Genomic DNA, 14,092 nt, shown 5'->3' on the forward strand with positions numbered 1-14,092 from the left:
TGTCACGTTTGTGCAGGGGCTCTCAAAATGGCCCCTTTTAGCACCCTGTGTGTTCACTGTACTGCCACATGCTCACTGGTACTGGCAGGTTCTGAATGTCCTTTGCCAGGACATTGAAGAGCCTGTGCTATTTTCCATACGGGAAAACGCTTGTGCAACAGCTCTTAGCTGAAGCTTCCTTTGTTCTTGAGGTTTTTCTGCATGCTACTAAAGTGCTATTCCTATTGGATGCATGTATGGATTCGGTGATGCTATGTCTTTTCGGTTGGTAAGACCACTTCAAGATCTGTAGAGATGAAAGGATGGACTATAATGTTATAATTATCCCCCAAAAGTAGGACTTGATATTTCCTTGATTCATCTTTTGTCTTTTGTGTCTCTGCTCATCATACCTGAAATAGATCACAGTGCTTCTACTGGCCCATGCATAAAACGTAGCTCTTTCTTGTCCATTCTGCTTATGATCTTCCCAGCTTAATTAATGCTATCTTCAGGAAAAAGGACCAAGAGAGTGTGTTGCCCATAGTTGTCACTGGGAGTTGAGGGGTGCAAGGAAAAAATCTTCTAGTAGAATCTGGCCCCTGTGGAGGAAGACAGAGGTGGGGTGGGTTTGAAAGCACTGCATTGGTCCTTAGAAGCTAAGAGTGAGATTTACAGGATAACTCGGTGCGGGTTTAACTTCTTCATGTTGAAGTCAAGTGTATACCTCAGTGTGGGAAGAGACTTGGTATGAGGCGTTTGGCATTTCCTGTTAATGCAGATGAAGTGTTCTGGATAGCATAGCAGGAACATAGCTGTGTGGATGAAATCTTGCTTCCCGTTGACACATACTGTCACTCACACTTCATAAGGAACACACTAAGGAAGGCAATTGACTACCCGTATTTCAAAATATGTTATATACACAGCAGTGTTTCAGCATGGAGACAGAACAGTGGGGTAACTAGGAGTCCATAAGGATATGTTTGGTGCCTTTGTGACCTGAATTTTGAATGTTAAGAAATTAGGAGCTCTTGAAAAGGAAGAAATGCTTTAATCAAGGCCTGAGAAAACAATATTTTTGAATAGCCCCAATTTGTGTTGCATAGATGAGGTGCTAAAATAACTTGCTGTCTTTTCATGCTCAGAATAGGAGATACTGTGAGACCTTTTACACCTGTAGCAATGGGAGGTTTTAAGTGTACCTCCTTGGCGGCTCTGCCTACCACAAATGCAGTATACCTGCCACCTGCTTCCCTGTAACATCAGCTCATATTCCAGTCCTCTCCAGAATGGTCTTGGTCTAAGGTATCGAAGAGCATTTCTGCACTGTTTGCTGGAGTACAGAACAAAAATCCCTAGGCTAGCTGATACCAAGCTGGCCCTGAAGCTAGAAGCAGAAATGCAATGCTGATGCAGGATCCAAAATTATGTCTCCACAGAACTTTGCTTACCACCTGGCGGACCTGCTGATTAATGTCAGCTAAGCATGAGGCTGTGTGGCGTGAGGTACAGTCACCACAGATCAAGTGGAGCCTTGGGATGCATGCGTCCATGAGAGGTTTGTTTCTTTGGATTGTTCTGTAGAGTGAAGCTCATGACTGCAGGCAAGTGGTGCAAAATCCTCCCAGAATAATTGCAAAGCTCATCATCAGCGTGTGCTTTTTTCGTCTCACCTTCTCTGACATAGATCCTTAACAACTTGTGCGTGTCTGCTTATCTATCTAGACAAAACATTGCTCTGTGCATGTTTCCTCACTGGGAAGAGGATGAGAAGGCAAGCTGTGGTATTTTTTTTAGTTCACTACTTAAGGCTGTGTATCCATGTTGATGAGTACAGTATAGGAACCCATATAGACTAGGCACAAGTAAACAAAGTGGACTGTTAGCTTCCTCTACATGCACTGTTCGCTTTTTGTGCTGCTATGTGGTTAGCTAGGGAGAAGGAAAGATTAATGAGACCGTTATACTTATCACATTTTAATAATCTAAGCATGCCCCTAACATGAAGGGACTGCAGTTACAGAGGTAATAGAGCACTGAACTGGAAGCAATGATACATAATTGTGCAAGCTTTGCATTTGGGCCCCTAGTGGAGTAGTCCTAGGTGGAAATAGTACTCTAGTACAGAGACAAAATTGAGTGTGGACTTCCTGTCCTCACCGTTATCTATACAAGTGCTTATTCTGGAGCCTAAGTCATAGTATCTGAATGATACCATTGCTTTCTGAGGGAGCCAAGCAGTGCAAGCATAGCCTTTTTAAATGCATGAAAGAAAGTGAAATGCTTATACTTGGGATAGAACCCTTGAGGCATGTATCAGATTTGTGGCTGAAGATGATTGTTGAGACTGGTCTTAATATAATTTACTTTGCTCAGGGAAGATAATGTCTTTGAAATAAATGTTGAATGTGATAGTGGTTTTCCTAAATGTTTTTGCTTAAGGCTCCAGGGCATAAGATTTTAGTCAGTTAGTAAAGCAGGCTATACCCAAATGAATGACATCAAAATGTTCACATTTGAACCTGGCAGGAAGCCAGCATATCACCCATCTGCTTCAAGGTGCAAACCCTCTCATTCACCAGAGCAGAAAGCAGTTTTAATACCTACAGAACACAAGGCTAGTAAGTCACTGAAGAGAAATTAGAAAGACACAATGGTATTAGCATTAGAACTGTAGAAGTTATTCATTTATGAGAAGAAATATGCTTTTCTCCAAGCAATACAAGTGTGCTAACCAATTCAGATGATGGTAGTATGACTACTAAATACTTTAAAAAGTGCGTGAAACCAGAATGTGCTTGTTTCTTTTAATTGTCAGATTAACTCCTGTATCACAGAGGCCGTTTGACTGGTTTTAAATTCTTGCTGCTATTTTTTTTATTATACATTCAGGCACTTTCAAGTATATCCTGTAGTTAAAGGCTAAAGGCCCAAAAATTATAATTTGGGTTTGGGAGGGGAGAGTTGGTTATCCTGTTTCAGAAACAACCCTGTTCATCTCAATCTGCATCATTGTGCTGTTGACAGTTCTCCCTGGCTATGTTTTCTGTGCAAGGCTGATTCATGAGCAGTCAAAGCCGTAGCTCTTTAACTGTGGAATTACAGAGCTGCCTTGTGGGTTTCCATTTTCGGTGTTAAAGGGAGTTTGCAGGCTGGGAATAATTTGGGACAACCAAGTCCACTGAAAGTCAACTTGCAATCTGTTTACAAAAGCTCAAGGCGCCTCCGAAATTATCACCAGGCCCTTGAAAACTTTCACTGAAGAAAACAACATAACAAAGAAATGTATTCTTTATAAAAAAAGAAAAAAAAATGGCATCGAATTGTTAAGCGGTAATCGGATGGACCTTTTGTAAGGGGTTTAATAGGAAAGGAGGAAAGAGCCGTGTGCAAAAAACAGAAGCAGCTTTGAATAGAGCCCTGATTGAAAGGTGGCAAATGCTAATTATGTGTGGGTGTAATAGAAATTAATATTCACTGTCTCTGCCCGCCGAGGGTCTGCATTCACTTTTAAAGAGCTGTAATTTGACACCATGTTTTATATTTTAATTGTTTCGAAGCAAACACTGCTCTAGGGGCCCTAGCTGCCATGAGAAATAGCATATCCTTTAACTTGACATGTTTCGCAGGAGAAAAGGAAAAAGGACAGCGCTTAACAACACATCTTGTGTTTCAGACCTGTAAGCATTAGTAGAGCCATTAAGAATAAACCTCTTGTGTATTTGATTTAATAGTGGGAGTACAATTTATATGTGGACAAGGGCATAACTAATCTTGCATTGAAAATTAAGAGCAACTCCCCCATTATTAGTAGAGACATAGCAGTTTATAACGAGTATTGGAGAAGAATCGGAGCCCAGCAGATGGTACAGTAGCTATCATATACTTCCTATATGGTTGCTTTATCTGACAGTCCCTTACTGCTTCTGATGGCTCCTAGGGGTACATCTTTGCTGAACTGGGAGGCCTGTCTTTCTAGACCAGAGTGCCTGATGATTTTGTGTTCTTCTTGCTCCCATGTAAGTGAGGCTTACAGTTGATCTAGGGTGGTGTCAGCCAACTGTATTGTGAGCTGCTTTGCCCTTGCAGCTCTGTTTCATATGCATTATTATGGACTGGAGATTTGGTGAGCTGATCAAATAAGTTACTTTCTCTCTTACTAGATGGACTAGGTATATTAAGCAGCCAGTAGCACTGTGTAGGACTCCAGGTCTGGGAGTAGTGCTGTCTTGAGCATCTGGTTTCTTCCAGGAAAGAAGAGTTTGACAGCAGCTCAAACGAAGTCTCCCAGTCTTGCCCTTCAGTGAAACAAAGGCTCTGATGACAGACTGTATCTTCTCTCTTCAAGGATGACTTCATAGACCAGAGTGCTGTCTTGTACTTTTGATTATTTGGAACAAAAAAATTGTATGGGAAACCTTTGAGAAGGTTTTAAGTTTTGCTTTTTTCTTTCCCATATTTCTTTTCCCCTGCAGTTATCGTATTTTTTCATGAACTATTTCTTGAGCAACCCGACGATACGCCACTCTAGGTGGGGAGTGGAAGTTGATGTAGAAAGACACATTAACGCAATGTCATTAAACCCTTCTCAGACTGGGTTTTGTCTTTGCACTTCAGGCCTGTAAGCGCAAGCACGTTTTCAAGCGAACAGACTTGCACCAGAAGAATTACTGAGAAGCAAGCCTGAACATTACCTAAGAACAGACTCTTTCTCATGGGGAAAAACAGGCTTACTTTTTGAATTGCTGATTCTGCTTAATAAAACAAAATCCTTATTTAGTTCCTAACAAGCCCCCAGTTTTTCTACTGAATACTAACAGTAGCAGTAGGTTAAGAATTAGTTGTCCTGGTTTAGTTTGAAAGTCCGTTTCAGAAGCGCTTTTTCAGATCATTGATTTAAGAAACTAGGAAGCTTCTGGGCATTTTCTTTTTCATGACCTATGAACTGTGCTGTCCAGAAATCTAATTACAGAAAAAATTACTATCTTGATAATTTAATTAAATGTATGTTTCTATATGTACAGCCCACTCGAAGAGCAGTCTGGACCCTCTATAACCATGATAAACATGTATCCCACCACTGATAGCAGAGTCCCTTTTCTACGTAAGAATTTAATAGGTAGTAGAAGATGTTGGCTCCTGTTACGCTTGGGTTTTATGGAATCTGCAAGAAGATGGCTAAGATTTTTCTCTTCATCTTCTTGAATGATGAAAGTTGGGGCTGGTGGACATTTCCACTGCAGCAACTCAGCTGAAGACGCCCTTAGGAACTGGGATCTACCCAGATGGTATTGGCACTTACCATTGTGGCACTTCCCTGTGGCAGCCAGTCAGTTACCACACAGTACCTATTGGACTGTTGAAAAAAATCACAGCAGCTTGAAAGCTCTTCTAAATCACAGAAAAAAGGGAAAACCTCAAGGCCTGGTCTGAAGCCTGAAATTTGCAGAACATGTCAGCAAGCATGTAACATCAGTGACTGATTGGGAGTCAGATGAGGTTTGCAACTTGTTTGCTGGCCAGTCTCCTCTTGTAGAAGAAGAGGGGGAGGCAGTTTGTCTTGCAATCTGATATTTCTCTTCTCAATCCCTCTCTAGCAGCTTGCAGGCTTGCTTTTGTATGTGACCCTGCAGTATCATAATAATGGTCCTGGGTGAACATGAACATTTTTTCTGACTTCACCTCTTTTTCTTTCCTCCCACCCATCCCAGATGAAGTGGCAGGTGGACTGAGTGGGAGCAGTGTGAAAATGAATGCAGAGAAAATGTGTGACTCAGCAGTTCAGCAGGGAGCTGCTGAGTGGAAAGGCAACTATTCTCTTCACACACTCTGGCATCAGGTTCCTGTTCCCTCAGAGATGAGAATAGGCCATTTATGGATGGAGCTGTGCAGCCCACCAGCAGGGAGAAGGGGCTGCATATTCTTTTTAGCGGAACTTATTTCAAGTAGAGAGGAAAGTTTCTTCTCCAAGTTTGTTAAAAATGTTGCCACTGAAAGGGGAGAGGAATTGGACTAGAAATACATAGACCTCAGTTCGCTGCCTGGCTTGCTTACAGATTTTCTGCATGACTTTCCTCCTTGCTTTCTTTTTCTCTTGATGCATCTTTCCATTTTGGTAATCAGAGTTTGGCTTAAGCAGCAGCCAGACTCTACCAGCTGAGCTTGAAAAGTGCAAGTCTTCAGTGCTTTTCCTGGCTAGTAAATGACACCCATTTCCCTCTCTGCACTGTTGTCTCAAGAACTCCACAGAGAATATTTGCCTTTCTCAGAATGAAGGCTGCTGGCTTTAAGCACGCTAGCTGCCATTCCCAGACAAGCAAGTGCAAAGGAAAATTGATTATATTTGTGGGTTGTCCTCTGTCACACAAGAGTAAATTAACCTTTCTCACTCAGTATTAGAGAGGGGCCATTGCAGTGTCTTTCTAAGCAGTTTTGTAATGATGCAAAAAGTTGTGGTATTTTATTATCAGTTTCTGTGTTTTTCTTTCAGAAGGGAGGACTGAAGCAGATTTTTCTCTATAGACTAAGCAATGGCAGGTAGACACTTTATATCAGTGGTCGTACTTACTAAAAGTTCAGTTTTAAAGCTGTAGTGTGCATCGTGGTTACCAAATTTTCCAGACTTGTGTTCCAGAGTTTGGTCTTTCAGATGAACTTTTTCCCTTTTGGCTGATGCAGATAACATGCAAAAAATCCCAACACCCCTTCCCGCCAAAAAAGAAAAAAAATTTTAAAAAAACCCTTGCATGGGGTGGTGTTCTCTTGAATCTTCAGGGAGCCTGAAACAGTGTCCTTTGAGAACTCTTGAGCAGCTGCATTCCTTTTGATGAGTGTATCAACCCAGGAATCAGAGCGAATTAAATACCAATATTCTTGGCTACTTCCAGTGTGATCATTTTAGCAGAAACATCCAGGTTTCCCTAATAGAATCCCTGAACGTTATAAATTTCAGTTGTTCCCCATACAGCTATGAATACCTGTAGCTTGGCCCAGCTAATTCTTATGGTCCAGGGTAGATATACTTAGTGCAAACTGAAAGCATTAGAAACCGTAACCTGAATTTTATCTCAGAGTAAGTAACACGGGAGACTGACAACCAGGTTGCTGGTGTGTAGACTGAGTCTTGATGAAGAGTGTTCTATTCCTCTGTAATGTGTCAGAGATGGTAGTTACAGTTGGTTGGACATCTTACTTGGATTAATGGTATGTCAGGCTTATTTCTTCTTTAAGCTCTGTTACATAGAGAGGAGAATGAAGTCTGCAGTTACAGTTTGCAGTCCTACAAAGGACCACTGGATGAATCTAACGGCCTTCCAGTTAGATACCAAAGTGATTTTAGAATTGCTTTGGTGCCTTGCAGTGTTTAGTGGTAAACTTAGTGGGATAAGTGGATCTGTCCGGGTTGTTGCTAGTATTTCAATTAAGCTGTCTGGTGTCTTCTGAAGTAGCTCTCTATGTGGTTTTGCGTTACAAATGCAAGATCTACCAACCACAAGTTCTTGGCAGCTGAAACTTGGGACTTTTTCCAGAGTGGAATTGGAAGTATTGAGGCAATTACATTGTTGTAAATCCCTTCTATCTCCAATCAGGCAGTAGTAGGTAGCTGTAGAGTGCATTTGGGAATGTTTTTCTTTGCAGCTCTTAATCTGGATGCTTTTAGGAACTAGATGTTCTCCTCCCAGTCAATGTTTTATTCAGCAATTTGGAAAAGGTAGACGTATCGAATTCTTGTAAACAGAGCAGGCCAGGGATCAAGTAGAGTAGAAGTAGTCAGTACCATATCATGACTGGGAAGGTAAAAAAAAAATAATGGAGCAGCCAGAGGGAGAGATGCATTTTTGGGATAACAGTGTCAGAAATAGCATTCCCAGCTTTCAATACAGCTCATTAGATCTTGAGTGTAATTTTTAACATAACTTCTCAGATGAGTTAGGAGTGCAGAGAGCATCAAGAAAAAACATACTTTCCTAGGTGGTGAATTGCATCCATCTGTAAACAGTAATGATGCAGCTTCTGTCATTATGTTTAGCTCCTTAATATGTGAGATTGGCTGGTTATAAAGAAGTTCAGTAAAAGTTTGAGTTGTAGAATAGTGACTCATCAGTTGGTTTCCTGCGGAGAGAGGAATGTACGTACACAAGTTGTGTTTGCCATGCAAGTATGAAAGGTCCCCTTCCTCTCACTTCCTCCCATACCACTGCAGTGCAAAAGAAAGATTCACTTTTGGTCCCAAAGCTCATTATTCTGTTTCCATCTTTCTCATACTGCAGTGGCAAGCAAAAAATAGAATGTCTTTTCAGCCGATACCTTTCTCCTAAAGCTCCATTCTTCGATTAGATGAGCTGTCTTTTTACCCTCCAACACAAGCTACCTCTCGTTCACGTGCACTGAGGCAGCTCATTCAGCTTTGATGTGTCTTGCTATCATCTGGACTTGCCTGCAATCAGTGTGTCTTATGACCTGCAGGTTTAACAAGGCCTTGACCAGGTACGTGAAGTACAATGTCAGGACTATGTCCTGCATATGCAATTTAGGTGCATGTGAAAATAAGCAATTGATTTGCAGACCCATATCAGTAGTATACATTCATCTACTGTTCTCTAATCAATAGCAGGTCTCCCTAGCAATTAGATGGAAATGGGAAACAGTGATTTCAGCAGGCAGTTGCATTTTGATATCTGAAGATGTAGAGGCTATGTGAAGTATTGCTGGCATGTTCATACTTTGCAATGCTTCTACACTGTGGTCCCTTCCTATAGAGTAAATTCTTGCCTCATGAAGATATAGACAGGTTCAGAGGGATCTCCACACATGTAAAACAAATATGGGACAATGCAACTGAGCTGCTGTGGCGTGTTGACTGCTGCAGCTTGAGAGTTGGCAGAACAGGTGAGGCCTGTTTTTCCCTCCTATCTTGTGTGTCTGGTGGGTAGTTCCACAGAGCTCAGGGATTCCACCATGAATGAAGAAGCAGCCACCATTAAAATTTGTATTTCCCAGTGAAAAGGCAGTACCACCCAATCCCCCAGAAGCATAATTCCCACAGGCACAGTGTGATGGATGTAAGTAAAAAGTCTAATAACTGTATGAGCACTATATTTTCATTGCTGGGGTACATTTTATTTCTATCATAAAGATCCTTTTGATAAGGAACAAGTCTTTTTTCCTCTCAAAAATACATTGTTAAATTAAGTCTGCCAACGGAGCTGTGTCAATTCCTTGAGCGTTAGCACCCATGCACAAGAGAGGACACAAGTTCTTTTTAATGTGCTAATTTCATTAGGAAATACAGCCAGGATACATGGTCCTGGGGGTTGTTTTTTGTTTTGTTTTTCTCTAAGGGCTCTAGGTATGAATCAGCTGAGTTACAGAGCTGGTGATGCCTCGCCCACAGCAGCATTCGATTGGAGCATGGCATGTTTGTTACTGCAAGGCATTGTTGACTTACTTATCATTACTACAGTGCCTTTCAGTGTTTCAGTTAAGTCTAGTACTCTAAGCACATGTTTTTCTGAGAGTGTATATAGGTATTCTTGTTTCATTCTTCTGCCCTTTATGTACCCACATACGAAGTGAGAAAAAGAAAGAGATGGAGGCATAGGGGTTTTAAAATGGGCATTGTCTGAGTTACAGAAGCCAGCTGTTACCTTGTGAGCGGACAAAGATGTTTCCCTGTATAGATTATTCCATAGCAAAGCGGTGTGCTATTTATTTTTGGCAGCTTGTACTGGTGGCTACGTTTAAGGAAAGAATAGAGGATAAATGGATCACTGGTTTGATCCAGAAAGTTCCTTTTCCTGAACAGCAAGAGTGAGGTTAAGTTTATGGTGCTGTTCTGAAATTTCAAGTTGCTTTAACAAGTAATATGGTTGCTACAGGTGTCAGGATCTTTTAATTCTTCTGCCAAAGGATTTTTTCTAGCAAGCGTAGCCCTGCATCAAAGCAGAAGTACTTGTGGAACTTGAATCCCAATCTCCATGATGCAGGAATTCAGGAGGATATCACATGGATGTTAGATTTCACTGTCAGTCAAATCACTAGCAGAGGAGAGGCTTAATTCGCTCCTCCTGGATGTAGTCATCCTTGTCAGATGGACCTCAAGACCATCAAGACCTTCGCACTGACCTTGACACAAGAAAACTTTACTCATGTCTCACTCATTTATTATCTAATCTGTGCACTGAAAAAAGACCATTCGGGCAAATAATACAGGAATATAGGATTGCAAGATGACTTGTGAATGGTAATTGAAGTCTTGTTTAAAGCTGACATAGTTAAATCAATAGAGAACCCTAGGTGGGCATCATTATGTTTGTTAAAATCTAATCTTTTGTGATTTGAACTAGCAAATTTTTGAGTGGACTTTAATTAATCCAAGGCACTTTCTTTGTATACTCAAGACATGAATCTTAATCTATACATTCATATGTATGAATTCAGACAGTTCTCCATTATTTTAGTTCTTGACCTGGTGCCCCCATTGTCTTTTACTGTATTGGTGAAAAGACCGGTTGATAACTGCTGAACTGTATCAATTCAGGAGAGGTGGAATCCTGGACTCCTAGGTCCATAGACCAGATCTCTACCTTATGCAGAAAATAATTGAAAGTAGTAGTCGTCTATTGTCCTTCATATAGGGCAGTCATAAGAAGGAGAATGTGACTCCTACAATTGTACAGCTGTTGCTAGACAACACGGGAATACAAGGAATGGGGCTTCTGGGCTGTGGAGAGGCATGGATCCCCATGGTTACAGACACAGAGCGATCCCCTAACTTTGACGTCTTTGTTCCAGAAGGCGTGTGGTTAAGTGGCCTTCACGTCATCATATTAGAGTCAGGGTTCTGTTTCCAACCTAGACAGAAGTGACCTTGTAAAATCTCAGGCTGTTACAGATATGAAACAAAGAAACTCTGTTTACCTGCTGCATAAGACAGCTGAATGAGCTTTTGGTCAGTTAAAGAAAAAAAAAGGTCATCTGAAATATGAAATATTGTAACTTATAAAAAATATTCGAAAACTGAGCTTGAAATCTGCATTCCCTGGCTCCTTGTTCTGGTTGACTTCCCAAATATGTTATAGTTCTGCTCTGTGTGTATTTTATCTTGAGCTTTGGGGAGGTGTATCCAAGAAAGGAAGCCAATAGGATTTGGAAAAACAGTAAGTAGGTTCATTAGCCATTCTTAGGGACAGAAGTGCATTATTTAATGCAGATAAAGGAAAAGTAGGACTTAAAACATGCTTAGTGAAAACGGAAGGTTAGAGACATTAGCAGCAAGCCATAATAAACTATATGTAAATAGATATTTTTGAAGGTTTATGTCTCAGCCACAGGTGCATGTCTTTTTGTGTGGATGGCAAAAATAATTTCTGACATCAAGATTCTGTCCCTGCTGAATTTCAAATTCCTGTTCCAAAACACAGAGCATAAACATCCCGCAAAAATAGCAGAAAAAAATTGGCAAACATTAACAAGGGTTCTCCCCTCACTTCTTGTCTAAATCCAGTGAGACATGAAGCAGTTTGGAAGCTTGAAAATTTTCAACTTTAACTGTTAAGTTTTAGCACATTATAGAAAATGAAAACAAAGGTCAGCATTGAAAGTATTTAGGCATCCTTAACTGTGACTGCTTAAAGTGGCTACTCTGTTGTCCACCTGGAGAACTTTGAGTCCAGCTGTATGTAGCATGGTATCAGAAGTGAGATGTGAAACGTATGGTCAGTGTCCCTGGACACCAAGGACTGCGTCTGAGCTCTGTGTGTTTCTTGGGGGGGGTTTGTCACAGACTATAGCTGGAGCGTGGAGGACAGAGAGGTAGAGCTTCCATGATCTCTTCAGCTATTCCAGAAACTAACTGCTTTTCTTTGAAAAGTGCTATTTTCAAGCGGTTGTCTTCTAGCGTTGAAGACATATAGATGGAAGTGAAGGAAGTTAACCACTGTGAGAAATACAGGTTGGGATTGTTGACACTTCTAATTTTATCTTTTTAGTTCCATATTTTTCCATGTTTTATTGACCTGTATTTAATACGAAATTTTGATAGTGTTTATGCAAGTTACTGTACTGAGTCCTTCCTGGAAAATAGTCAGTTAATTTCAGCCATACCTATGGTATGACATACATGGGTATATGTCTGTCTAGATGCACATTCTCTATGCTTCCTGAGAAATACCTGTGTAAAGGCAATGAAAATAGCTACATATAACCAGTTATACCCAGCATACCCTGCTGAGGCCACTACCCATCATAAACTGACTGGAGATACTTTGAAAATGAGAAACCAGTAACCTGAGCTCCTGGGGAAGTACCTGATAGTACTTTGCAGGTGCTCCTTCTTGTGTCTCTGGGTCTCCCCAGTCATTACACAGTGATGACTCTCTTATTGCTGGGCAGCTGTGGGAATGGAGAACCTTGTAGAGGAAGCCATCAGCATTTCCCAAACACCTTGTTCTCTTGTGCAGGGACAGATGTCCTAAGGTCTGTTTCAGTGAGGGGGAGGGAGAACAATCACAGAGTGGGAATAAGCATCTCATGTTCCTGTCCACCCTCACATTTTTGTATTTTAAAAATCAGAACAGGATATTGTCATTCTTACTGTACCAATAGCCAGATCTTCAGCTTATACATGGATCCTATGTTTCATTTGCCTAAGTAGAACTATGGCTAGTTTATGGATGCTTATCTGACTTAGCGTTACTATTGTGAGACATATATAGAAATGTCTCATGCGAGGAACATTTTGTAGAAAGCTGACCTCAAAAAAACCATGCAAGGGCCAGCAATGTGGCCATTCCTTGGGGCACAGGTGGCTGGCTTAGGCTTAAGGCTATAGTGTTGTACCCAGCGCAGCCTTGGGGCTTTCCTCATGTAGAACGATGTAAATCAGTAGTACTTACACCAAATGGGTCTGATCTTTCATTTCTTTTAGCTTGTAAATTAATTTATATCACACAGACTGTGTTCAAAATACTGTTACTGAGGGACTAGCCACTCCAGTGTATATTTCCACTGAATAATAGCATTATAACATTATTAAATAGCTCTTGAGTATGAATTCATCCAAGAAGTGGGTTATTAGAATAAAGTCTATTTTATTAGTGCCTTAGGACACTCAGCCAAAATCCAGAGCCCTTGAGCACTATTCAGACACATAACATGAAACAGTCTCTACCTCAGAAATTTATAATCAAATTAGACAAAGCAGACAAATAAGGGGAAATAGAGAAATTGAGGCAGGGAGGGACAAAATGGGTTCTCTGCCACCATGTAGCCGGGAAGTGTGGAGCTGGGAAATAGCACAGATGGTTCCTTTTAAAAAGTAAAAACGAAAAGGTGCAGCGATGTAAATGAGAATTTATTAACAACAAAGCCCAGAATCTGCACCTCCGGAAAGAAAGGGAAAATAATTTATCCGCCCACACTCACTTTTTTCTGACGAAGGCAGGTGAATACAGCTGCACTAATAGAGCGTGACGCTCACAATCCTGAGCCGCACTTACTGATGCAGAGCTGAGAGGTAACCATCGTCTCTAGGAAAACAATAGCCCTTGCAGGCTCCGCGGTGGCTGCAGGGTTACATACTGTAATCATTCCCTGCACATGTCATTTTCACATGAAGGTCTTTCCCAATCCAGCTGGTATGGAGTCAGTGGATGAAGCTGAAGGACGACAAGGACAGCTGAACAGGAAGGAGCAGTCCCTGAAAACCTCCCAGAAAACAGCACTGCTTGGTTGGGCTGCCCGGTGGAATGGATTAATGCCTGGAGACAGCATGTATCTGTTTGTCCTCTCACAGATACTGGTAAGGCAGCTTGTCGTCACTTTGAAATGCTGGGACCCTTCTTTTAAGCTGCTTTGGCTTGGGAGGTTTCCTCCTCATTCGTTGTAGATGTAGCAATGGACATAGCTGCAGTCATCTCTTTTCTGTAGCATCCTCTCATTTCTGCAGCCACCTCTCTCAGCCTTGCTTTGCAAATAGCCCCTGCCTTTTGATGTCCCAGACTCCCATCCCGTTCCCTGCCCCTCTGCAAATGCCTACTTTGCCGAATGACCCATCTCCCAACAAATCCATCTTCGGTAGCTGATATGTATGGGGGTAGATAACCATCTT

At 41.4% G+C, this 14,092-nt stretch overlaps 1 protein-coding gene across 2 annotated transcripts in view; it reads left to right on the forward strand.

Moving 5' to 3' along the window:
* The first annotated feature begins 1,421 nt into the window (after window positions 1-1,421).
* Window positions 1,422-14,092, forward strand: part of PTPN5 (protein tyrosine phosphatase non-receptor type 5) — a 52,806-nt gene continuing 40,135 nt past the window's right edge. The window contains exons 1-2 of one of the 2 annotated variants that reach the window (XM_075163044.1): window positions 1,422-1,540; window positions 13,601-13,783. In XM_075163044.1, coding sequence (XP_075019145.1) covers window positions 13,622-13,783 — 162 coding nt within the window. In that variant the 5' untranslated portion in view covers window positions 1,422-1,540; window positions 13,601-13,621. The remainder of the gene's footprint in view (window positions 1,541-13,600; window positions 13,784-14,092) is intronic. The other variant, XM_075163043.1, reaches the window with a different exon arrangement.

The sequence above is a fragment of the Calonectris borealis genome, chromosome 14, assembly GCF_964195595.1.
Source record: "Calonectris borealis chromosome 14, bCalBor7.hap1.2, whole genome shotgun sequence".
NCBI lineage: Eukaryota > Metazoa > Chordata > Aves > Procellariiformes > Procellariidae > Calonectris > Calonectris borealis.